Source organism: Mesoplodon bidens (genome assembly GCF_964165515.1).
Source record: "Mesoplodon bidens genome assembly, chromosome: 2".
Taxonomy (NCBI): domain Eukaryota; kingdom Metazoa; phylum Chordata; class Mammalia; order Artiodactyla; family Ziphiidae; genus Mesoplodon; species Mesoplodon bidens.
Window position 1 is genome coordinate 46,581,172 of NC_138177.1, and position 25,624 is coordinate 46,606,795.

Genomic DNA, 25,624 nt, shown 5'->3' on the forward strand with positions numbered 1-25,624 from the left:
TTTTAATGTAACAAAGTTTCAGATTCCACATAGCAACTAACTTTTAAGACACTACCAGTTTGAATTTTGGTGTAGTATTAAAAAATATCCACAATTACCTGAAAAAACTAGTACGTTTCCCTTTCCAGCTCCATATACCTGCAAAGCTTTCCTTCAAACATGTCAAAATAGTGTATCTTTACAGATTGAACACAGAATCTAAGAATCCAGCTGTTTTCTATAAAGCCAGACATTAAAGAGTTTTGCATTCTTTAAATATTAAAAAGTCACTCTTCTCACCACCTTTATTTTGGGAAATAGTTATTTTCATAAAGATGTAATTTATGTTAAGGTATAATGAAGTTTTTTTTTTTTTTTTTCGGTACGCAGGCCTCTCACTGTTGTGGCCTCTCCCGTTGCAGAGCACAGGCTCCAGACGCGCAGGCTCAGCGGCCATGGCTCACGGGCCCAGCCGCTCCGCAGCATGTGGGATCTTCCCGGACCAGGGCACGGACCCGTGTCCCCTGCATCGGCAGGCGGACTCTCAACCACTGCGCCACCAGGGAAGCCCTAATGAAGTTATTTTTAAATGAATAAAGTAGTTTTTAGTTTCTAATATGATACATATTGATTTTTAAGTGTAAAAGAATTTTGAGATCAAAACCTTTGGGAGTCACTTCCCTAGACCAATCTTTCTTCTGGCCTCCAGTCTCTATTACAGTTTCCTTAATAGACACTAACCCATTTATTAGTACACAAGACTAGCTTAGGGAGGATTTGGAGTGGGCAGCCTCCTGCCTGGTTTGATTTGAATAGTGCAGGCCACCACTTCCCTTCTCCCCAAATATCTTCTCTGTTGACCCTCCACAGGACTTCAGATTTTCCTCATTGGTATTCTTTTGATATGTCACTTGAACGTCGCTCTTCAAATTTAAATACATGTAAGTGGTAGTCGTTGCTAGTTACCAGTCATTAATGTATTAAAATAATACCCTTTAAAAAAAAAAAACTTTTGGCTGCACTACATGGCATGTGGGATCTTATTCCCCAACCAGGGATCGAAATTGCACCCCCTGCATTGGAAGTGTGGAGTCTTAACCACTGGACTGCCAGGGAGGTCCCAATACCCAACTTTTGAGTGTTGACTATGCCAAGCTTAATTCTAAACACTTTTCATGTATTATCTCACTTAATCTTATGAAGAATGAACATTTATCCTACCCTATTTTCAATGAAGAAACTTGTAGATTGATATTATTACATTAATCAGCAAGGCCTTGAGGAACAGTGACACATACTCTAGGATATAAGGTCCCATACAGGCACATGCTACCAGGAGAAAAAGGCAGAGAACAGTCTGGAGCTTAGATGTAGTGTCCATGATGGCTCATGGCGGGCCACCCATCTGGCCAATGAGAGGCAGGCACCAAAGTAAGGGGAAGAGATTGAGCCCTGGCTACTTTGCTGGTTCAGCCCTGACCCTGATCTGGACCCTGACCCTGGTGGGTTTTGTTACCTTGTACAGTTAAGTCCCCTACATACAAACCTTCAAGTTGTGAACTTTCAAAGATGCGAACGTGCATTTGCATGTCCAATCACGTGCTTTTGTGTACCTTACTGTACAGTACTATATAGAGTACAGTAGTGTAGCATATTTATTTCAAGCCTAGGATGTCTGGAAGCAAGCATGAAAGCAGCAGGGATGTAGCTGGTACTACTGCTAAGAAGCGCCAAGCAATAACAATGGAAACAAAAGTGAAAATAACTTGGTTGGACTTACAAACAAATTGGACTTAGGGATGCATTCCGGGAACAGAACTCGTTCATATGTAGGGGACTTACTGTATTCCACAAACCACCTCTCTCCCTTGGCCCATTCTGAAATGTTATAATCCCTTTCCATTCCCCATGTGTACTAAAACATCAGGACTTAAAAAAAAAAAGCCACACAAAATTAACCTTAAAAAAATAAATTTATCTCAAGTCTGAAATAACTGAAGAACAAGCATAAAGCTAAATAGTACAAAGAGCAAAAATTAGAACATGAAAAATGACTTAAGACAGACAGGCATTCTTCCGGCAATACTCTATGTTTACACATATTTTTAAAACACATTTTTAAAACACATTCACAAAAGGCAAAAGCTATATTTGCAACATTTTATAAATACAAGAGCTTTTGAAAGCATCCAGTTTCTTTCCAAAATCACTTGATTAAAGTTTACACAAGTGATAGTTACCAACTCCATATTCCAAAGATACTACATAGAATTACATGACATTCTTGTTCGATATATTACAGACAAATTTAATTCAAAATACAGAAAAATTATCAATTCATTTTGTGTTTTGTCACATATTTCATTCTTTTTCTAATCAACAAGGAAAAATACACATGACATATATGTATATATGCTTTTCAGAAATAAAATATTCCAACTTTTATCTGTAATTTGTTCAAACCTCAGGAACTTGACAAGTATATGATTATTTGAAATAACATTGACAGTTTAAAAGTAAAAACAATTATTTAGAGGAGGGGCCTTAAAATATATTTTTGGCCATAAAATCTGTGATGTAAATATCTAAGGAAGTTAATGATTCAGCATATTCTGCCTGAGCTATCACCAACTGAACAAAAAGGCTAAAAACAGATTTGATTTTAGTTTTTTTAAACTTTGTCATGCATATTTTTTTAATTAATTTATTTTTGGCTGTGTTAGGTCTTCGTTGCTGCGTGTGGGCTTTCTCTAGTTGTGGTGAGCAGGGGCTACTCTTCGTTGTGGTGCACAGGCTTCTCATTGTGGTGGCTTCTCTTGTTGCAGACACAGGCTCTAGGTGCATAGGTTCAGTAGTTGTGGCCCGCGGGCTCAGTGGTTGCAGCTCGCGGGCTCTAGAGCACAGGCTCAGTAGTTGTGGCGCACGGGCTTAGATGCTCTGCAGGATGTGGGATCTTCCCGGACCAGGGCTTGAACCCGTGTCCCCTGCCTTGGCAGGCAGATTCTTAAACACTGCGCCACCAGGGGAGTTCTAAAAATAGATTTTAAGTTCCCTGTATCTACAAGGTAACAACCACAGTTGTTTATTCAACTGTCCAGGGAATTTTTCTACAGCTAGATTTAAGTTCCTGTGGTACAATGATTTGGTCTATCCCCCGATGAGTGCATTTAAAATTCAAAAAAGATCTCTGAGATCAAATTTTACACATTCATTATACGGATGAGAAAAGTCCTGCCTGATTTACAGGAAAACTAGAAACAGATCCAGGACATAGACCTGAAGTTCCTGATTCCCAGCTAAGTTCTTCTGGTAACACGTTCTCCAGGGTAAGATTCCACATAATTTACTGTCATTTGGTTACAGAGAATGTCATAATTTCAGTATAAAGTGATGCATATAGTACACCCAAATCAGAATTGCTAATTCACTTCAAGGATATTCAAGGGAATACCTGATTGGCTTTCTGTGTTTATGTGGACATAATATAAATATTATGGCTGTTTAAATGCCATTACTCTAAAGATATTCCTATCAGCTTAGAGAGCCAGGACATGAACAACATTGAGATTCTCACTGTAAACAAAACGCAGTGGTAGGCACTGTGGAAATGCATTTGGTCCTATTCTCCTTACCCTGAGCATGTAAAAGAGCAAACTGTTCCAACAGTTTGGAGCCTATGCACATTCTGTGGTGAAGAAAAGAATCCACTCCCCCAACACACTGAGGGAGCACAGACCTGGGCAAAGGATTCCTCAAAGAATGATAAAGATTCCATAAAGAATGATTTGCTGAATTAGAACAGACAGCATTTCAAGAGGTCTCCACTAAATGGGAATACCTAGGCTACCTGAAGTTATTACAGATTTCCTTATCTCAGGAATCTTCAAGGCAAAAGTATAAGGTGTGATACAAAAAATCATGAAAAAGCCAGTAACACATAGGATGAAATTTTCTTACTAGAAAGTTATACATTGAAGAAAAAAAAGAGTAAAAAAAGGTAGTGGATACAAAACTACTCTATATCAAGTTGGAGTGAAAAAATATAGTGTTAGCATTCTTACAATGAATGGGAAGGCAGCACAAAGAAGAACTCAAGGTAATGAGGCTGTGTCTGGGCTACTTCGCTTAATGAGAACATATGCCTAAGACCAAAGTTATGGGTTCCGTCTGCACACAGAAAAGTTTTTATGGCCACTGACAGTACCTGTTACGAAGTATTTTCTAACAAGAATGTAAGAAATGGGAAAAATCTTAAGAGGTCATCTGGAAGTCTCATCCCAATAGTGTCATCTGGTGGGTTAGAAGTGTCATATTCGTAGACTGTATTCACACTGAGGGGGCTTGGAGAGCTGGTCTGAACAATGGAAAGGGAGATAATTAGGAATACATTGTACACTTGGTTCCACTGGATAGTTGTATATAAACAAATTGCATGTACTCCTATGTGACTTGAAGGGATTGGACCTCCATATTATCATTTTAGAAAGCCTTCTAAGCTTCCATTTTCTACAAAAAGAACATTTACTTTTGAAAACCAAATGTCAAGAAGCTTACTTTTAGGTCAATAATATAAGATGGGACACTCATTAGATAAATGGTAGTGTTAAAATGATGTAAACAAAAGTATTTTAAGCAAAATATTGCTTAAATTAACAAGTAAGAACAGTAACTGCATACAGGAGTCATACAATAATTTTCAAGTAAGTGTCCATTCCCCACAACCTATAAACTAATCTTTATTACTCAATCATCACATGATATTAACTTTTCCTTTCACCTCAAATTGCTGATTCTGATTGCTTGGACATCAGAATAGTTTTTGATTCTTCATCTGTGGGGCTATCAACTGGTACCTGTAGAAAGAATAAGAGGATAAAAAATTTACAGTACGTATCCAGCATATGCCATTATGACAGATCCACAGGAATAAAAAAAAAAACAGCTGATGGGGTAGATGGGTTTATAGTCACCCTAGCACACATTTCTCAATAGTATAATCATAAAAATATTCACTACTTACAGCTTTAATATCGCCATTTGTAATTCCTTTATTTATATTGTGTCTTTTCAGATCGGACTTGATTAATGCTGCAAAGAGAGAAGCATCAATGGAGTTACCGTAGAGTATGTATAAATATACTTTTTTCTAAGCAATACAAAATCTTTTTTGATATTGTCAAATTTAGCACTCTACAGTACCATAATATTCCATAACATTCTTGTAGCCTGAAAAAATAATAGTATCTCTCTAAGCCATTAACTTAATTAGCAAGTCATTCATTAGTGAACAAATACAGGATGCTAAGAACCAAGACACAAAGATGAAAAGCACCATTCTTTCCCTAAAGGACACTCCAGTATAGGGAAACACTGACATGCAAACAATTATAACATTGTATAACAACTCCAATAATGCAGGCATGCACAGAGTGTAGTGGAAGTGTGGGGAAAAAATTGCCTATGTCAGAAGGAAATCAGGAAAGGCTTACCAGAGGAGATATGTTTGAACTGAAACTTGAAAAATGAGTTGGAACTTGTCAAGCAGATAAGAGGAGAGGGGAAGGCATTCTAGGCAGGCGGAAACCAGTACATGCCAAGAGACCAGGACAGGAAGAGTACAGTCTATTCTTGGCACTAGAGGTAGTTTGGGATCATTGGAACATCAAGTACAAGAGGCAGGTGGCTGGGTTGGCAGGATGACATTGCGTCTGAGTAGGGGAGGACATGATCAGGTCTGTCCGTTAGGGAGCTCAGTCTGGCAGCTGTGCGGGGGATGTCATCAGCAACAAGACTAGAGGCAGGAAGGCCAGTCAAGAGGCTTTCATCCTGCTGAGAGGTGGTAAGACCTGCATGTGTGAGAAATGGTGATATAGGGACAGGTTTCAGAGATATTTTAGAATCGAACCAATAAGACTCAGTGGTTTGAGGGACTTCCCTGGTGGTCTAGTGGTAAAGAATCCGCCTTCCAATGCAGGGGACGTTGGTTCGATCCCTGGTCGGGGAACTAAGATCCCACATGCTGCGGGGCAACTAAGCCCGCGTGCCAGAACTACTAAGCTCGTGCGCCTCAATGAGAGGGCCCGCGTGCCACAAACTACAGAACCCACACACGCCACAACTAGAGAGAAGCCCAGCGCCGCAACGAAGAGCCCGCACGCTTCAGCGAAAGCCCCGTGTGCCTCCAATAAGACCCAACGCAGCCAATAAATAAATAATATTTTAAAAAGAAGACTCAGTGGTTTGATAGGATATGAAAAATGGGGATTAGGGAGGGGGAAGTGGGTGACTTGCTTGGGCAATTGAATGGATGGAGGTCCTAGTTATTGAAACTGAAAATACAAGACAAATTGGTGTGATTGGGAAGGTGGTGAGTTCAGTTCTGGACAGGTTGAATATAAAATCCCATGGGACATCCAGGTCCAGAGATAAATAGATGATTAGACATATTGGTCTGAAATGTGAAAGCGATCAGGGTCTGAAGGTACAGATTAATGTGGTAGTTAAGGCCATAGACTGCACAAAGAGAGTGTAAAACAAGAAAAGATAAAAGTTTGTGGGTAGTTAAGTAATCTAATCAGTCATAGAGCAAAGTCTGAAAGGTGAAAGTAAAATCAGTCTTAAAAATTAGACTAATGCTTCTTTAGAAATCCACACTGCCCCTTATAATTCTGTTCCATTACTGATACCAGTATTTTAGAAATTCAGATATTTATGCTGAACTAATTGGATATATGTAAAATGGCCTTTCTGAATGCATTTAAATGATTTTAAAGTGATGTTGTGTAACAAGCTCATACTTACAAGCAGCTTGATATTAAAACGTCATGCTTTAAATTGCAGCAATGATCGATATCGGCTGATCTGCTCGACACTGTTGTACAATCCACCAAAGCAAAGAGGCTACTCGTTTTTTATAGGGGGAAACTGGATTTCTTTACCATTAATATTAATCATAGAATTTAGAAACACCGTGAAGTGCTTAGAAACACTTTTTTCAATGGACATAAATGGTCTAAGGAGCATATATAATAGACTTTACAGAGAGCTCTCAATACTGGAAAAGCAGAATGCACTGCATTTAAATGGTAATTCCCCTGTCAAAACAAGACCTGCCAACAATTCTCAAAAAATGTAAAAAGAAAAGGTACCACCTTTACCACACCTCAGTAATTTCCCAGCCTTCTTTCCTCTGTCTAAACAAATAACTACTGGATATAAATCCATCACCTCTCTCCAGTAAAATATTCAACATATGAGAGACATTAATTAGCATTTTTAGGTGGCAAAAGTATCAATGTAAAACTAATTTTAAAGATTTTTTTTCACTTCTTAATTTTCTGTACTTCACCTGTTTGAATTAACATTTATGAATCTTACTATAAGATAATGTGAAAAGAGAACACAAAACTGTTCCCTTTTTTGTGCAACAGAAACACTCTATTTGATAGCTAGGTGTTACTTCCCTGGAAATTAAGAACAAATATGGAATTATTTATGACAGATCAGTAGTTAAGAGAGTTAATGTATTAAATTACATACATTCAGTTACAAAACATTCAGTTTTGTATGCTTTGTTTTACTAACTGAAGAGAGTAAGAGGAAAACACTTCCGTGGTAGGATGTTTTTCTTTGAGGAAATGGTACATTTAGTCCCTTTGAGTGTAATGAATGAATGATAGTGACCTTAGGTGGTTGTGTATTTCCAAAATAAGTGCTAATCACTGGTAAGCACTTATCATATTGGGGGTTTCAAAAAGAATGATCAGGTATTCAATGAATATAAAAAGAAGCCTTGATTCATATCTTTCTGTTAGATTCTATCCTTGAATCAAGTTATAGCAGATCAAAAAAATAATCCCTCTTCAACTCTCCATGGCTTCTGTCTCTCATGTTGACAAGGGGACTCAGAAAGAAATTAATAAAGTGCAATAACAGTTGAGGCCAACATGGGCCTGGAAGCACTACTGGATATAAATCTTGCTTTTTTTTTTTTTTTTTGGCCACGCCCCACAGCTTCTGGGATCTGTGTTCCCTAACCAGAGATCGAACCCAGGCCCCGGCAGTGAAAGCTCAGAGTCCTAACCACTGGACTGCTAGGGAATTCCCTATAAATCTTGCTTCGAAATTCATCCTTACACCCATGTGCCTGGACAAACTATGGATAAAAGTTCTTTTACATGCTCTTTTTCTGGAGATTGGGCACTATTCTCTTTCCTGCCCATGTCTATTCTGACTAGACCTAAGAAGAACTGGCAAATAATTCCACACGCTATTTCCACCACCACCATTTGACTTCTTCCCATGGTTACCACATTATAATAACAGCCTGGGACTTCCCTGGCGGTCCAGTGGTTAAGACTTCGCCTTCCAATGCAAGGGGTGCGGGTTCGATCCCTGGTTGGGGAGCTAAGATTCCACATGCCTCGCAGCCAAAAAAACAAAACATAAAACAGAAGCAAAAATTCAATAAAGACTTTAAAAATGGTCCACATCAAAAAAATCTTAAGGGGACTTCCCTGGAAGTCCAGTGGTTGAGAATCTGCCTTCCAATGAAGGGGACATGAGTTTGATCCCTGGTCAGGGAACTAAGATCCCACATGCCACAGGGCAACTAAGTCCATGTGCCGCAACTACTGAGCACAAAAGCTATGGGCCACAACTAGAGAGAAGCCCGTGTGCTGCAACAAAGAGCCTGCACGCCACAGCGGAGGATCCCACATGCCGCAACTAAGACTCGATGCAGCCAAAAAAAAAAAAAAAAATCTTAAAAAAAAAAAAGCAGCCTATGTGATACATGATCAGGCATGTCCTAGGTGCCAGACACTATACTAGGAGCTTTTCATCAACCATCTCAGTTAATCCTCACAGCAACCCTCTAAGGCAGGCTTTTTTTGTTGTTGTTGTTGTTTATTTTTTATTCGTTGCTCTAGGGATTACACTGCATCTTTAATTTATCACAATCTTCTTAGACTTTATATAGAATTACTTCAAGAAAGATGTAGAAATCTTGCAATAGTATAGTTGCATTCCCCCTTTCTTTTTGCTATTTTTACCATATTTATATTACATCTATATACATTTTTTGAGATACAATTCACATAACATTTACCCCTTTAATGTATACAATTCAGTGTTTTTAAAATTATATTCAAAAAATTGTATAACCATCATAAAGCAGGCTTTTAATACCCTATTATATAAATGAGAAAGGGAGGATGTGAGAGGTTGAGTAACTTTTCAAAGTCACACAGCTAGTGAGCAGCAGAATCAGAACTTGAGGCCAGGTCTGTCCATTCCAGGCCTTTACTGACACTTGTTACAATGGTTTGGTTTTCTATGCATAGTAATTGCATTGAATTTGAAACCTGAAAAATGAATTCATAGATTCATATCCTTGAAGGGAAACAGTAATATCCTGCTTTTTATCTCATTTTTTTCTTGAGTTCTGTCAAGCCTTGAGAAGCAATATAAATGAAAATTAAATATAAAGACAACAAGACACGAGTACTTTGGCAGGTAAATCCCCTAATTTACCTGTTAAAATGATGCCTACAAACATCCAAACACAGAGGAAAATGTTCCCTGTCCTAGGACCATAGTCTGATGTGAGCTTTCCTTGCGCCAATGTGAATAAAATTCCAAATATCTAAAATAAAGTAAGAGAAATATTTTTATTGTTTGCTTCTTTAAAACAAATATAATGTTTTCCCCAGAACTTTTCTTAACTATTTTATTCATATGATTCGGCTTCTAGAAACATGCATTGAAAGGTAGAATTTTTAAAACAAAAACTATGGTCAAACTCATTATCCACTAGACTATTTGGTAAACTAATGGTCTCAGATTTAAGAGAAATCAGAGGTTTACCTGTGCAGCAGCATTAAGAAGACCAGATGAAGTACCTTCAGACTCAGGGTAAGTGATTTCAACAGCAAATTCAAAACCCAAGGGGAGGTAACCAGTCATGAAGAAACTAAGAAAATAAATCAAAAATCACAGAAAGAATCATTAAAAGGACAAGATCACATATTGATGCAATTGCTTAACTTCTCGTACCTATTCTAATTATCAAGTAAGTGAATGTTTTGAGGTTGGTATGTGAAAGGAAGGCACTATTATGATTCACCAATTAACCCAAGGACATGAGAACTGAGACGCAAAACCATGAACTAGGAAGCAAAACAGTTTCTAATTTTTTTTCCTGAGAAAAATTTACCCCTAGTTTTCTAAGTCAGTTGTCTTTCTAGCCAAGTAAAGTTACTTGGATTAAGTAAGGCTTATCCATTTTTCACCTATAGTATAGCAAAAAAATAATTTTAAGCTAATTTTTATAGTTGTAAAGAATTACACATTGGGCTTCCCTGGTGGCGCAGTGGTTGAGAGTCCGCCTGCCGATGCAGGGGACACGGGTTCGTGCCCCGGTCTGGGAAGATCCCACATGCCGCGGAGCGGCTGGGCCCGTGAGCCATGGCCGCTGAGCCTGCGCATCCGGAGCCTGTGCTCCGCAGCGGGAGAGGCCACAGCAGTGAGAGGCCCGCGTACCACCAAAAAAAAAAAAAAAAAAAGAATTACACATTGACATGCCCAAAGCAGATTTTTAAAGTTTAAAATATTAAAGAACTTTTGAGCAATTATACTCCAATAAAGACGTTAAACAAATAAAAATATAAAAAATAAAATATTAAAGAACTTTTGGATGAACTTAAAAAAATTAAAAACCACAGTAGTAGTACTTCAGAATTATAACAGCATGCTATCATTCCTCCTAAACACAAGTGATGCTTACCCAAGCAACCCTCCAGTGACAAACACGATGACAATGTGTCCAAGGTTTAGTGTGAAAGTAAATATAACCATTCCAACAAAAGACAAAATGTAAACTGTCAAAGTAGTATGTCTAAAACAAAAATAACAAAATCGTTAGTATTTTGTCTGATTTTCTTAGGCACATAAAAATCATGTCTAGCTATGCTCTGTCCATACAGTAATAAATTCTTCAGATTTCAAGATTAACCCCTCCTTATCTATGGAAAATGTTTCCACCAAGGCATGGACTTGAAAGATTAAATTTAAGTTTCAACAGCAACAGACAACAAAACTCACATCATATCCAATGCTCAGACAAGAAGGAAAACTCATAAGGATAAAATCATTTTTGTGCCACCAAATGGGATAGTCCCCTAGCCGTATTTCAAGATACAGATCAAATTCCACCTCTTCCAAAATGCTTTTCCTAACCACTGCAGCTTACAAGATTCTCCTTTCTTCCAAACTCCCTAATCATTTTCTATCTACATAATCGGCACTTGACATATATTTTAGTCTGTTATATTATTATTTAACTTTACATATGTGAACACCTTATTTTTCCCAATTAGACTGCAAAGGTCCTAAGGACAGGGATCAAATATTACTTCCCACGATTCCTAGCTAAGACTGATGCACATAACAGGAACTTGGTGAATGAATGGCAGTTATCCTGAGAAGAAAGCCAGGGCAACAAAGAACATTTCTATGCCAATCCAGTTTCCTAATTATAAAATGGAACACGGACTATTAATAAATATAAATCCTTTACATATGCTCCCTTCATCTACAAATTTAATGGGTTTTACTCTAAGCTACCATTATGTAATAATGAAGCCACAGTAAGTGCTGTCTTAAATTACATGAGAACTATCTTGGAGAATTTCAAGATCAGCAATACTTTGAAAGGGTTTAGATAATGGTATCAAATATATCTTAGGCCTTGAAAGGCACAGAGGACATAGTTCCATTACTTCATTCATTCCTAGTTCCATTCATTCATTTCTCCCAAACAGATGGGAAGTTTCTGTCTGTTGAGAAATGTAGCTATTCTTCTTCTTCTTCTTCTTTTTATTTTTTTTGAAATATAGGTATTCTTTTAAGGCCCAGTGCAAAAGATGCTGCCTCTGAAATCCCTTTCTCAGTCTCCTAGTTGGTATTACTCACTTTTTCTTTTGTATTAGCATTTTTCTGGTTCCATATAGATGTACAATATAGCATCTTCATATTATGTATTACAGTATTATAGTTAAGTGGAACTACAGTTTGGGGGCATTTTAGCCAAAAAATTTTTTACCAAAAAGCCTTTTGATAGGAAAGAACAACTTTTTATTTGTTTGTTTTTAAGTTCATAACATGAGAAAAGAGCAATATAAAGTCTCTGTCAGAAGTCAAATGTTTCTCAGAAAGGGCCCTTTTCAGAATAGAAATGATCCATTCTGAAGAGGTATATATGAGTATTATTGGAGGGGAGGAGAGTCCATAAGGTATCCAAGTTCTCAAAGTTGAAATAAACATGACCGATAAGATAATACAGAGACGACTATATTCAGAAGTTAAGGGAACCTAAGAGTGTCTAGAATCCAAGTCTTTTAGTAATAATAACACTTTGTAAATTTCTTAAAATAAAAAGTAAAGGTTCCTTTAAAACCAAAATACCTTAGGTTGTACACCATACATTTGCCTACTTTCACTTACTTGTATGTTTTGGTATAATCCAGCCATAAACCACAAAGAATAGAACCCACCATTCCAGCTAATACTAGCGTTAGCCCAATCCTTCCAGCATTCACTTCTTCTCCCTTAAAATTTTTTTCAAAAGAAGTTGATCAGATACTTCTAATTCAAACAGATCCTTCACATTCCAATACCTTCTCAAAGTCAATGGAAATAGCAGATAAAATTGAGCATACAATATAACATGAAGAATTCAGTACATGTGTTAAGGTAAATGGGGTAGAGGAAGGTAAAGCACATGTTCAAGGACATTCTACATTAAAACGGAAAAAAAAAACCTGATATATGGGAGAAATCAAAAAGGGAATTTTTCTTGATCTTCCATGGTTAGAAGTACAGTAATTTTTGTTAGAATTCTTAAGTAATTCACAGATGTCTGAAAAGGAAGTTAAGCTGATAGCTTTTACATACTACAACTACATTCTCCTTTCAAAAGCAAAGAGAGATCAGAGCTTGATATTTACATCTTTATATTTGTGTTGGTTTCTTTTAAAGTTTGTTCTTTGTCTTTTTTCATATAACCAGTCACACTATCTCTTTAAAAAAATTTTTTTTAAAGACTGAGGTATTGTCAAAGCAATAATGACTTCTGCTTTCCATGTTGTTTTATAAACTGGATTAAATGTATCCTCAGTGAAAACAAATATAAATCTTTTACAGCAACAAGGTCATAAATCTTTAGCCTTATGATCATGCTAACAGGAATTATATTGCTAAAGAAAAATTCTTGGCCAGGCATGCAACACAATATAGGCAGAAGCTTACCTCATAGTATGTCAGTATAATTTGATTTAATAATGTTGAGACTGAATAAAATGCTCCAGTCATGATACCTACAATAAATAAAGAGAAAACTATCAATGTACCATGTACTAGTTCATAAAATAATATGGAATACTCTGTGACAGTTATGAAAATATAATGTCTTCTTAGACAGTTGACAGAAAAAATTAAGACCTCTTGCTATTCCCTTTCAGGATGTGGACTGATCAACGTAACACCTAAACTTACTAGAGATTGTGATTGTAAAATTCTGTCATTACATCATTTACTATTATTTAGATTCAGACATATGGACCAGAAATCACAGTCCCATGCATAACACTGTATACAGCAATCTAGCAACGGATTGCTTCCTGAGCGCCTACACAAGCTAATGAATGTTAAAGCATTAAGACAGAATCCCTCTTTCAGAGATCTCACCCCTGCATCAAAGACTTATAAGGCAATTAGTAAGAAAATGTTAATTAAAGAATACTTAAAAAGGAAAAATAAAAACAGCTGGTTATCAGGAATCATATGACTAGGTTTGAATCATGGAGTTTCTTCACATATGTTGTGTAACTTTAGGTCTAAGTCTTTTAACCTAGCTGAAATTTAAGTTTATTGTTTTTCTATTATTAAACATTTCAAGCATACAAAATAGTACAGAGACTAATTTAACAAATACCCTTACTCATCACCCTCTTGCTAAACATTAACATTTTGCCATCTTTGCTGTAGATTCATTTTTTTAGACCTTCCTTAATGCTATTCTTCCTCAGAGGTAATCCCCATCCTGATCGTGGTGTTTATTATCGTAGATATTATAACATATATGCATCAATACACAACAGTTAGAATTATTCTGCATGTATTTAAATTTTATATAAATAATATGGTATTAGTATCCATCTGCAATTTGCTCATATCACTCAATATCATGGTTTTGAGATTTAACCATGTTGATACTTTTAGTTCTAGCTCATCAGTTTTCTCTGGTGTATAATAGTACATTGTGTGAATATACTTCCATTTAATTATCTCTTGTCCTAAGTCAATAGACATGTTAAGGCTTTTTCCAGTTTTTTGCTATTTAAAACAATGTTGCAATAAATACTATGTTTTTGTTCTTATGTATAAGGGTTTCTCTAAGTATGTTCCTAGGAGTAAAACTTCTACTTTCTAGATATAGCCAAAATACCCTTCAAAATGGGTGTGCCAGTTTATATAGTAAGTCCCCTACATATGAACGAGTTCCGTTCTGAGAGTGGGTTTGTAAGTCGAATTTGTTCGTGAGTCCAACAAAGTTAGCCTAGGTACCCAAGTAATACAATCAGCTATATAGTACTGTACTGTAATGGGTTTATAATACTTTTCACACAAATAATACATAAAAAACAAACAGAAAATAAAGAAAACATTTTTAATCTTACAGTACAGTACCTTGAAAAGTACAGTAGTACAGTACAACAGCTGACATACAGGGGCTGGCATCAAGTGAACAGGCAAGAAGAGTTAGACCGGAGGAGGGAGAGGAGGTGGGAGATGGTAGAGCTGAAGGATCATCAGCAATAGGAGACGGGGGACAAGCTGCAACTTCACTCACACCTGATGTGGATGGAATGCACGTTTGCATCTTTGAAAGTTCACAACTTGAAGGTTCATATGTAGGGGACTTGCTGTACTACCAACAGAGTTCCTTTACTCTACATCCTTGCCAAATTTGTTTGCATCAGATTAAAAAATTTTTTTCTTTTTTTTTTGCCAATTTGAATGTGTGGGATATTGTATCTTACTTTGGTTTTGATTTGAATTTCCTCAATTACTAGTAAGGTTGAGCATCATACATGAGCAATATACACACACACAAACATATAAATGCCTTCTGATTTCCCCAGACTGTTTGCTCTTTCCTTAGTGACTAGTAGGGGTCAATTTTATATTGTGAGTACGAAGCCTTTGTTGGTTATGTGCATTGCAGACATTTTCTCATAGCCTATGTCATGTCATTTTAGAAAATATCATTATTTTAATGTATATATTTATCAATCTTTTTATTTAGGGTTTATGTTTTTTGCATTAGGAAATTCTTTTAAGAATACTAAAGATGGTTCCCTTCCCTTCCCTTTATTGCTTCTAAAACTATTAAAGTTCTGGGGACTTCCCTGGAGGTCCAGTGGTTAAGACTCCACGCTTCCACTGCAGGAGGCACGGGTTCAATCCCTGCCCTGGTCAGGGAACTAAGATCCCACATGCTGTGCCACGTGGCCAAAAAAAAAAAAAAAAAAAAAAATTAAAGTTCTGATTTTTACCCTTTGATCTTTAATCTACAATTCATTTTCTAATTTCACCTTATTTTTCCTCTATGGCTAATTGATTGTCCCAGGACAATTTACTATGTAGATTCTCTTCTACAAATATCAAGTTTTCATATATGCATAATGTTCTAGTCATCACAGCTGTCTGCAAATATTCTAGTTTTTCTCTATCCAGGCACTTAGTGGCATGACCATATGACTTTAAAGGTAAGTAAAAGTGATACTTCTCATTTCCTACCTGAGTAATCAAGGAGACATGTGCCTGGATCCCTGAGTAATTTGCTGCCTACTCACAGTGAACAGGTAGCATTGGCAAGAAATAAACTTTTGATGTGTTTGGCCACTAAGATTTTTTTTGGTGGGGTTTCATTGCTATAATACAACCTAGCCTATGCCAACTGATACACAGGGCTAGGTCCCTGGGCTCTCTATTCTGTTCCAGTGATCTAATTGTCTATCCCTTACTAATACATGAGATCTTGATTACCACTGCTCTATAAATCTTGATATCTGAGAATTAGTTCCTTACCTTGTTCTTTAACAAAATTACCATTGTTGTTCTTGGCCCTTACTTATCTCACAGGAATTTCAGAATTAGCCAAGTTTTATTACAAACCCTGTTTAAGTTGGAGATTGCAAGATGAGGCCTAGGTCTAAAGATCTTATCAAAAACCCCTGGGTAACTAGCCTTTGTTACTCACTTCCCACTGAGTTCAGGAATGCATAGGGACCAGCTAGGTTAGCCTGGGAGGCCAAGGAAAATAAAGGAGGCCTGTGCTGAGGCTTGAGTGTACTCTACTGCACTGTACCCTATGGTGATCTCAAATCTATTCCAGACCTCAGTGAGGATAGCCAGAATCTGGAGAAAAAATTATGACAGCAAAGAATACTGTTAGCTGAATCTAGAGTATGGTATTTGTCTGAGTTTCAGATAGCAAGTAGCTACAGGTAGGGACAGTGAGGGATCATGCTTTCTCCAAATAGCCCTAACTCAAAAAAAAAAAAAAAAAAAGTTTCTTGGTTTATTTGGTTCCTGAGTTTTGGACACTAAAAAATCCTGAAAACCTGTCCTAGGAGTGTAGTGCCTATCCAGACTATCCCATGTACAAGTCTGCTCCAATCTTTTGTACATAATACTAGGCATGGAGGGGGACAGGTACAATTCCAAAAGGTGTGATATGACTCTCACACATTCAGACATTATGATCCCTAACTATGCACCCCTTCGGTGACGAATATCAAGTCAAGAAACTTCTCCAACTGTCCTGGGGAATATTATTGAATGCTCCACAGGGTATCCCAACTCCCTCTTTCTAATTCCTTCAACAAGTAAACTCTGTTCAGTTTCTGAAGCCTGTGTCTGTGTCTGGCCTTTCTATCAGTCCAAATCCATAATTGGCATTTGTTAATATAGTGGTCCTGTAAGGTTAACTGGCATTATTACAACCTTGAGTCTTCCGAAAACATGGTATATCCCTCCACTTAATTGAGGTCTTCTCTTATGTCTTTCAATGTTTTACAATTTTATAATTTATAAAGTTATTTTTTAACATTTAAGTATAGCTGATTTACATTAAGTTCTTTTTGGTAGATTTATTCCTACGCATCTTATACTTTTGGTTGCTATTATAAAAGATATCTTTTTATAAGAATGCAATTGATGTTTTCACATTGTTAGGTATCTCATAATCTTTCTGAACCCATACTTATTAGTTCTAATAGAGTCTGTAGGTTCTCTTGAATTATTTTGTAGACCATGGGGTTAGCAAAAACATTTTCTGTAAAAGACCAGACAGTAAATATTTTAGCTTTGCAGGCTATATGGTCTCTAATGTGGCTACTCTGCTGCTCTTGTAGTTCAAAAGCAGCCATAGACAATATGTAAGTGAACAAAACTTTATAAAAACCGGCAACGGCCGGATTTGGCTCCTAAGACAGTTTGCTCACCTCTGGTATACATAATCATATTATCTGCAAATAATAGCATCTTTTTTCTTTCCAATTCATATACTTTTCATTTTTCCTGTATTAGTGGGCCAGCCAGGACTTTCAGTTGGATGTTGAATAGAAGTGGTGACAATAGGCATCCTTGTTTTAAGAGATACTTCTTACTGATTTTTTTTTTTTTTTTTTTTTTGTGCGGTACGCAGGCCTCTCACTGTTGTGGCCTCTCCCGTTGCGGAGCACAGGCTCCGGACGTGCAGGCTCAGTGGCCATGGCTCACCGGCCCAGCCGCTCTGCGGCATGTGGGATCTTCCCGGACCAGGGCACGAACCCGTGTCCCCTGCATCGGCAGGCGGACTCTCAACCACTACGTCACCAGGGAAGCCCCCTTATTGATTTTTAAGGGTAATGTTCCTAAGGTTCTGCTTTTGGAATGATGTTTGCTATAGGGTTTTTGTAGATAAACTTTATCAGGTTCAGAAAGTTCATTTTTCTCACAATTGGCTAGGAGTCTTTAACCAATGGGTATTGTATTCTATCAAATGCTTTTTCCTCAGCCATTGGGTAAATTTTCCTCTTTGCTCTCTTACTGTGGTCAATTATATGCATACATTTGTAGTACTAAATCATTTCTCACTCCTGAGATAAACCAAACTTCATCAGGATGTGCTATCCTTTTTAGAAATAGCTGGATTAGGTTTTCTATATTTTATTTTGGATTTTTACACCTAGGTTCATAGGTAAAACTGGCCTATAACTTTTCTCTTACACTGTCCCTGTCTGATTTTGATATCAAGGTTATACTAGCCTCACAAATAAATTGCAGATGATAACAAATAAGTTGCAGGTGGTAACAGTGATTCCTTCCAGGGAGTGGATGACCTGGGGATAGAGATGGGAGAAGACTGACTTTTCATTGTATGTCCTTTGTACCTATTAAATCCTATACAAATAAAATTTAGAATTAAGAAATGAGAACTCAGGGGACTTCCCTGGTGGTCCGGTGGTTAAAACTCCATGCTCCCAATGCAGGGGGCCCTGGTTCGATCCTCGGTCAGGGAACCAGATCCCGCATGCCACAACTAAGAGCCACATGCTGCAACTAAAAGATTCCCGCATGCCGCAACTAAAGATCCCTCATGCTGAAATGAAAATCCTGTACGCGGCAACAAAGATCCCAACTAAGACCTGGCGCAGGGACTTCCTTGGCGTCACAGTGGTTAAGAATCCGCCTGCCAATTCAGGGGACATGGGTTCAATCCCTGATCTGGGAAGATCCCACAAGCAAGGGAGCAACTAAGCTTGTGCGCCGCAACAGCTGAGCCTGCGTGCTGCAACTACTGAAGCCTGCACGCCTAGAGCCCATGCTCTGCAACAAGAGAAGCCACCGCAATGAGAAGCCTGCACAGAGCAATGAAGACCCAATGCAGCCAAATATATATATATATATTTAAATATATTTTTAAAAAAAGAAAAAGAAATGAGAACTCAGAGTCTTTATTTTTAAAATAAGTATAATAATCTTTCTATCTCAAAAGTTAGCTGAAATAATATACATGGAAGTCCTTTACAAATTACAAACAACTAAACAAATTTTTACCTAATTATTTATGCATAATCAGGTGCTAAATAATGTGCTATTAAAAACATAAAAGCTCCACAGAAATCAGAATATTCAGAGACGGTGCCATCTAAGGCCCTTGCTCATGCCATTACCCTCTTCCCCCTTGTCTATCCAAATCTAACCTGTCCTTCAAGGCCAGCCTTAACCACCATCTTTGCTGTGATGCCTTCCCTGCCATCCACACCCCTTCCTTCCTTGTATCTTGTCCCAATTATGTATTCTGAAGGCCTTTAGCATGCACTTGCCATACAACTTCTCTTATGTTGTTATCTTTCTGATAAATAACTTTTACACTATTGTTTACTTTTCAGAGGTTTACATAATCTCCTCAATTGAATTATAATTATTTCAGGGTGGAAATCATGTATCATGCTTCTTTCTAATCCATACAGCATCTAGGGCACTATTATACATTTAGTAGATACTTGATAATTATTGGTAGGATAAATGAATAAATGAATGAATAATGCAATGAACAATAAGTGAGGTAAACGTTAAGCTAGCTCTTATAGGACTGCTTAAGGAAAAAAAGGACATATTTCAGGTAAAAGAAATAATGGCACAAAATGTATTACAGAGATGAGAATTAACAGTGTATATGCATATGAAGGCATGTTTTTGTGTCTGTGTATGTGACACAAGGTTGGTTATAAATTTGGCTAAAAGAGAATTTTGTATTGGGAAACAATGAGGTATAAAAGAAGGAAAGAAGCCACCTTAAATGATAGGCTAAAGAAATGAATTTGCTCTACTAGATAACAGTGAGCCACTATATTTTCTCTACTTCCTAGTTATGAATTTTAGGTTTAAGCTAAGCAGTGGAGGTAACCAAAATTAAGAAAAGGAACTGAAGTATTTAATTATGAGATGATATAACATCTGGTATTTGCTTTAAAATATTCCAGGGAATTCCCTGGCTGTCCAGTGGTTAGGACTCTGCACTTTCACTGCCAAGGGCCCGGGTTCGATCCCTGGTTGGGGAACTAAGATCCCACAAGCTGCAGCATGGCCAAAGCCAAAAAAAAAAAAAAAAAATTAAAAAGGTAAAATATTCCAGGAAAAATGCAGAGGAAATAAAAGCAATATTGGTGAACAGTTGGTAATTGTTGAAGCTGGGTGATGATGGGTACTTAAGAATTCATTAAATCAAATGTTCTACTTTTGTGTTTAATAATTTCCACTAAGAAAAGGGGTGGGGGGAAGTAATCCCAGTAAAAGGGTAAGAGTTTAGGTCACAGCATAATTTATTAAAACTTATAAAACAATTATGTACTCCTGTATGCACTGCCCCCAAAAAATATAAAGAAAAGAATAGCAGTGAGTGACTTCTGAAGGCAAGTAAGACAGAAATAGGGGGTATTGGTTAATAAACAGTGTTAATATAAGGACAAAAGAATACTCTGTCAGAAAACTCTGAAGGGAACACAATGTGTTGGTGCCTGCAGTCAGAGCTACAGTGTTAGGAGGAATATCTGTCTGCTATGCTGAAAGATCTACAAGGATGAGACGTTGATAGAGTAGTCAAAATAGATGACAGTTTGCACAGGGTCAAAGAAAGGAATTATTGATGACATTTTCCATATGCTTATGGTGGTCAGAACTATAATTTATAAAGGACCTAAAACACCCTGGGAGAACTCACAAAAGAAGACAGTGCTGGCAGGCAGCAGAAACAAGAACTACAATCCTGCAGCCTGTGGAACGAAAACCACATTCACGGAAAGATAGACAAAATGAAAATGCAGAGTACTTTCTACCAGATGAAGGAACAAGATAAAACCCCAGAAAAACAATTAAATGAAGTGAAGGTAGGCAACCTTCCAGAAAAAGAATTCAGAATAATGATAGTGAAGATGATCCAGGACCTCGGAAAAAGAATGGAGATCAAGAAGATGCAAGAGGGCTTCCCTGGTGGCGCAGTGGTTGAGAGTCCGCCTGCCGATGCAGGGGACACGGGTTTGTGCCCCGATCCGGGAGGATCCCACATGCTCCGCAATGGGAGAGGCCACAACAGTGAGAGGCCCGCGTACCGCAAAAAAAAAAAAAAAAAAAAGAAGATGCAAGAAATGTTTAACAAGGACCTAGAAGAGTTAAAGAACAAACACCTAGAAGAATTAAAGAACAAACAAACAGAGATACAATAATTGAAATGAAAAATACACTAGAAGGAATCAATAGCAGAATAATTGAGGCAGAAGAACAGATAAGTGACCTGGAAGACAGAATGGTGGAATTCACTGCCGCAGAACAGAATAAAGAAAAAAAAAAAAAGAAAACAAATGAAGACAGCCTAAGAGACCTGTGGGACAACATTAAATGCACAAACATTCTCATTATAGAGGTACCAGAAGGAGAAGAGAGAAAGAAAGGACCTGAGAAAATATTTGAAGAGATTATAGTAGAAAACTTCCCTAACATGGGAAAGGAAATAGCCACCCAAGTCCAGGAAGCACAGAGAGTCCCAGGCAGGATAAACCCAAAGAGAAACATGCCAAGACACATAGTAATCAAACTGACAAAAATTAAAGACAAAGAAAAATTATTAAAAGCAACAAGGGAAAAACGACAAATAACATACAAGGGAACCCCCATAAGGTTAACAATTGATTTCTCAGCAGAAACTCTACAAGCCAGAAGGGAGTGGCACGATATATTTAAAGTGATGAAAGGGAAGAACCTACAACCAAGATTACTCTAGGGCTTCCCTGGTGGCGCAGTCGTTGAGAATCTGCCTGCTAATGCAGGGGACACGGGTTCGAGCCCTGGTCTGGGAAGATCCCACATGCTGCAGAGCAACTAGGCCCGTGAGCCACAACTACTGAGCCTACGCGTCTGGAGCCTGTGCTCCACAACAAGAGAGGCCGCAATAGTGAGAGGCCCGCGCACTGCGATGAAGAGCGGCCCCCACTTGCCACAACTAGAGAAAGCCCTTGCACAGAAACGAAGACCTAACACAGCCAAAAATAAATAAATTAATACATGCAACAGTGCTTACTAGATCATAAATTTCAAAAAAAAAAAAAAAAAGATTACTCTACCCAGCAAGGGTCTCATTCAGATTCGATGGAGAAATCAAAAGCTTTACAGACAAGGAAAGGCTCAGAGAATTCAGCACCACCAAACCAGCTCTACAACAAATGCTAAAGGAACTTCTCTAAGTGGGAAACACAAAAGACAAAAAGGACCTACAAAAACAAACCCAAAACAATTAAGAAAATGGTAATAGGAACATACATATCGATAATTACCTTAAACATAAATGGATTAAGTGCTCCAACCAAAAGGCACAGGCTCACTGTATGGATACAAAAACAAGACCCATATATATGCTATCTACAAGAGACCCACTTCAGACTTAGGGACACATACAGACTGAAAGTGAGGGAATGGACAAAAATATTCCATGCAAATGGAAATCAAAAGAAAGCTGGAGTAGCAATACTCATATCAGATAAAATAGACTTTGAAATAAAGAATGTTACAAGAGACAAGGAAGGACACTACATGATGGTCAAGGGATCAATGAAAGAAGAAGACATAACAATTATAAATATATACGCACCCAAAGATGAGCACCTCAATACATAAGGCAAATGCTAATGGCTATAAAAGAGGAAATCAACAGTAACACAATAAAAGTGCAGGATTTTAACACCTCACTTACACCAATGGACACATCATCCAGAGAGAAAATTAATAAGAAAACACAAGCTTTAAATTACACAATAGACCAGATAGATTTAATTGATATTTATAGGACATTCCATCCAAAAACTGCAGATTACATTTTCTTCTCAAGTGCACATGGAACACTCTCTAGGATAGATCACATCTTGGGTCACAAATCAAGCCTCAGTAAATTTAAGAAAATTGAAATCGTATCAAGCATCTTTTCCAACCACAATGCTATGAGATTAGAAATCAATTACAGGGGAAAAAACATAAAAAATACAAACACATGGAGGCTAAACAGTACACTACTTAATAACCAAGAGATCACTGAAGAAATAAAAAAGGAAATCAAAAAATACCTAGAAACAAATGACAGTGAAAACACAATGACCCAAAACCAATTGGATGCAGCAAAAGCAGTTCTAAGAGGGAAGTTTATAGCAATACAAGCCTACCTCAAGAAGCAAGAAAAATCTCAAATAAACAATTTATCCTTACACCTAAGGGAACTAGAGAAAGAAGAACAAACAAAACCCAAAGTTAGTAGAAGAAAAGAAATCATAAAGATCAGAGCAGAAATAAATGAAATAGAAACAAAGAAAACAATAGCAAAGATCAAGAAAACTAAAAGTTGGTTCTTTGAGAAGATAAACAAAATTGATAAACTTTTAGCCAGACTCATCAAGAAAAAGAGGAAGAGGACTCAATCAATAAAATTAGACATGAAAAAGGAGAAGTTACAATGGACACCGCAGAAATACAAAGCATCCTAAGAGACTACAAGCAACTCTATGCCAATAAAATGGACAACCTGGAAGAAATGGACAAATTCTTAGAAAGGTATAACCTTCCAAGACTGAACCAGGAAGAAATACAAAATATGAACAGACCAATCACAAGTAATAAAATTGAAACTGTGATTAAAAATCTTCCAACAAACAAAAGCCCAGGACCAGATGGCTTCACAGGTGAATTCTATCAAACATTTAGAGAAGAGCTAACACCCATCCTTCTCAAACTCTTCCAAAAAATTGCAGAGGAAGGAACAATCCTAAACTCATTCTATGAGGCCTCCATCACCCTGATACCAAAACCGGACAATGATACTACAAAAAAAGAAAGTTACAGACCAATATCACTGATGAATATACATGCAAAAATCCTCAACAAAATACTAGCAAACAGAATCCAACAACACATTAAAAGACTCATACACCATGATCAAGTGGGATTTATCCCAGGGATGCAAGGATTCTTCAGTATACGCAGATCAATCAATGTGATACACCATGTTAACAAACTGAAGAATAAAAACCATATGATCATCTCAATAGATGCAGAAAGTTTTTGACAAAATTCAACACTCATTTATGATAAAAACTCTCCAGAAAGTGGGCATAGAGGGAACCTACCTCAACATAATAAAGGCCATATATGACAAACCCACAGCAAACATCATTTTCAATGGTGTAAAACTGAAAGCATTTCCTCTAAGATCAGGAACAAGACAAGGATGTCCACTCTCGCCACTATTATTCAACGTAGTTTTGGAAGTCCTAGCCACGGAAATCAGAGAAGAAAAAGAAATAAAAGGAATACAAATTGGAAAAGAAGAAGTCAAACTGTCACTGTTTGCAGATGACATGATACTATACATAGAGAATCCTAAAGAATCCTAAAAATGCCACCAGAAAACTACTAGATCTAATCAATGAATTTGGTAAAGTTGCAGGATACAAAATTAATGCACAGAAATCTCTTGCATTCCTATACGCTAACAACAAAAGATCAGAAAAAGAAAGTAAGGAACCAATCCCATTCACCACTGCAACAAAAAGAATCAAATACCTAGGAATAAACCTACCTAATGAGACAGAAGACCTGTACTCAGAAAACTATAAGACACTGATGAAAGAAATCAAAGATGACACAAACAGATGAAGAGATACACCATGTTCTTGGATTGGAAGAATAAATATTGTGAAAATGACTATACTACCCAAAGCAATCTACAGATTCAATGCAATCCTTATCAAATTACCAGTGATATTTTTTACAGAACTAGAACAAAAATCTTAAAATGTGTATGGAGACACAAACGACCCCAAATAGCCAAAGCAGTCTTCAGGGAAAAAAACGGAGCTGGAGGAATCAGACTCCCCAACTTCAGACTATACTACAAAGCTACAGTAATCAAGACAATATGGTACTGGCACAAAAACAGAAATATAGATCAATGGAACAGGATAGAAAGCCCAGAGGTAAACCCATGCACCTATGGTCAACTAATCCATGACAAAGGAGGCAAGGATATACAATGGAGAAAAGACAGTCTCTTCAATAATTGGTGCTGGGAGAACTGGACAGCTACATGTAAAAAAAATGAAATAGAACACTCCCTAATACCATACACAAAAATAAACTCTATATGGATTAGAGACCTAAATGTAAGACTGGACACTATAAAACTCTTAGAGGAAAACATAGGAAGAACACTCTTTGACATAAATCACAGCAAGAGCTTTTTTAAAAATAAACAAATGGGACCTAATGAAACTTAAAAGCTTTTGCACAGCAAAGGAAACTAGAAAAAAGACAAAAAGACAACTCTCAGAATGGAAAGAAATATTTGCAAACGAATCAATGGACAAAGGATTAATCTCCAAAATATAAACAGCTCATGCAGCACAATGTTAAAAAAAAAAAACTAATCAAAAAATGGGCAGAAGACCTAAATAGACATTTCTCCAAAGAAGACATACAAATGGCCAAGAAGCACATG

At 37.2% G+C, this 25,624-nt stretch overlaps 1 protein-coding gene across 3 annotated transcripts in view; it reads right to left on the reverse strand.

Annotated features, from left to right (window-relative positions):
- Positions 1–1,667: 1,667 nt before the first annotated feature.
- FLVCR1 (FLVCR choline and heme transporter 1) overlaps positions 1,668–25,624 on the reverse strand; it is a 37,594-nt gene continuing 13,637 nt past the window's right edge. For 2 of the 3 annotated variants that reach the window (XM_081224287.1, XM_081224286.1), the window contains 7 exons: positions 13,288–13,355; positions 12,484–12,587; positions 10,766–10,876; positions 9,847–9,952; positions 9,514–9,625; positions 5,000–5,067; positions 1,668–4,832 (listed from right to left, as the gene is read on the reverse strand). In XM_081224287.1, coding sequence (XP_081080413.1) covers positions 4,758–4,832; positions 5,000–5,067; positions 9,514–9,625; positions 9,847–9,952; positions 10,766–10,876; positions 12,484–12,587; positions 13,288–13,355 — 644 coding nt within the window. In that variant the 3' untranslated portion in view covers positions 1,668–4,757. The remainder of the gene's footprint in view (positions 4,833–4,999; positions 5,068–9,513; positions 9,626–9,846; positions 9,953–10,765; positions 10,877–12,483; positions 12,588–13,287; positions 13,356–25,624) is intronic. The other variant, XM_081224285.1, reaches the window with a different exon arrangement.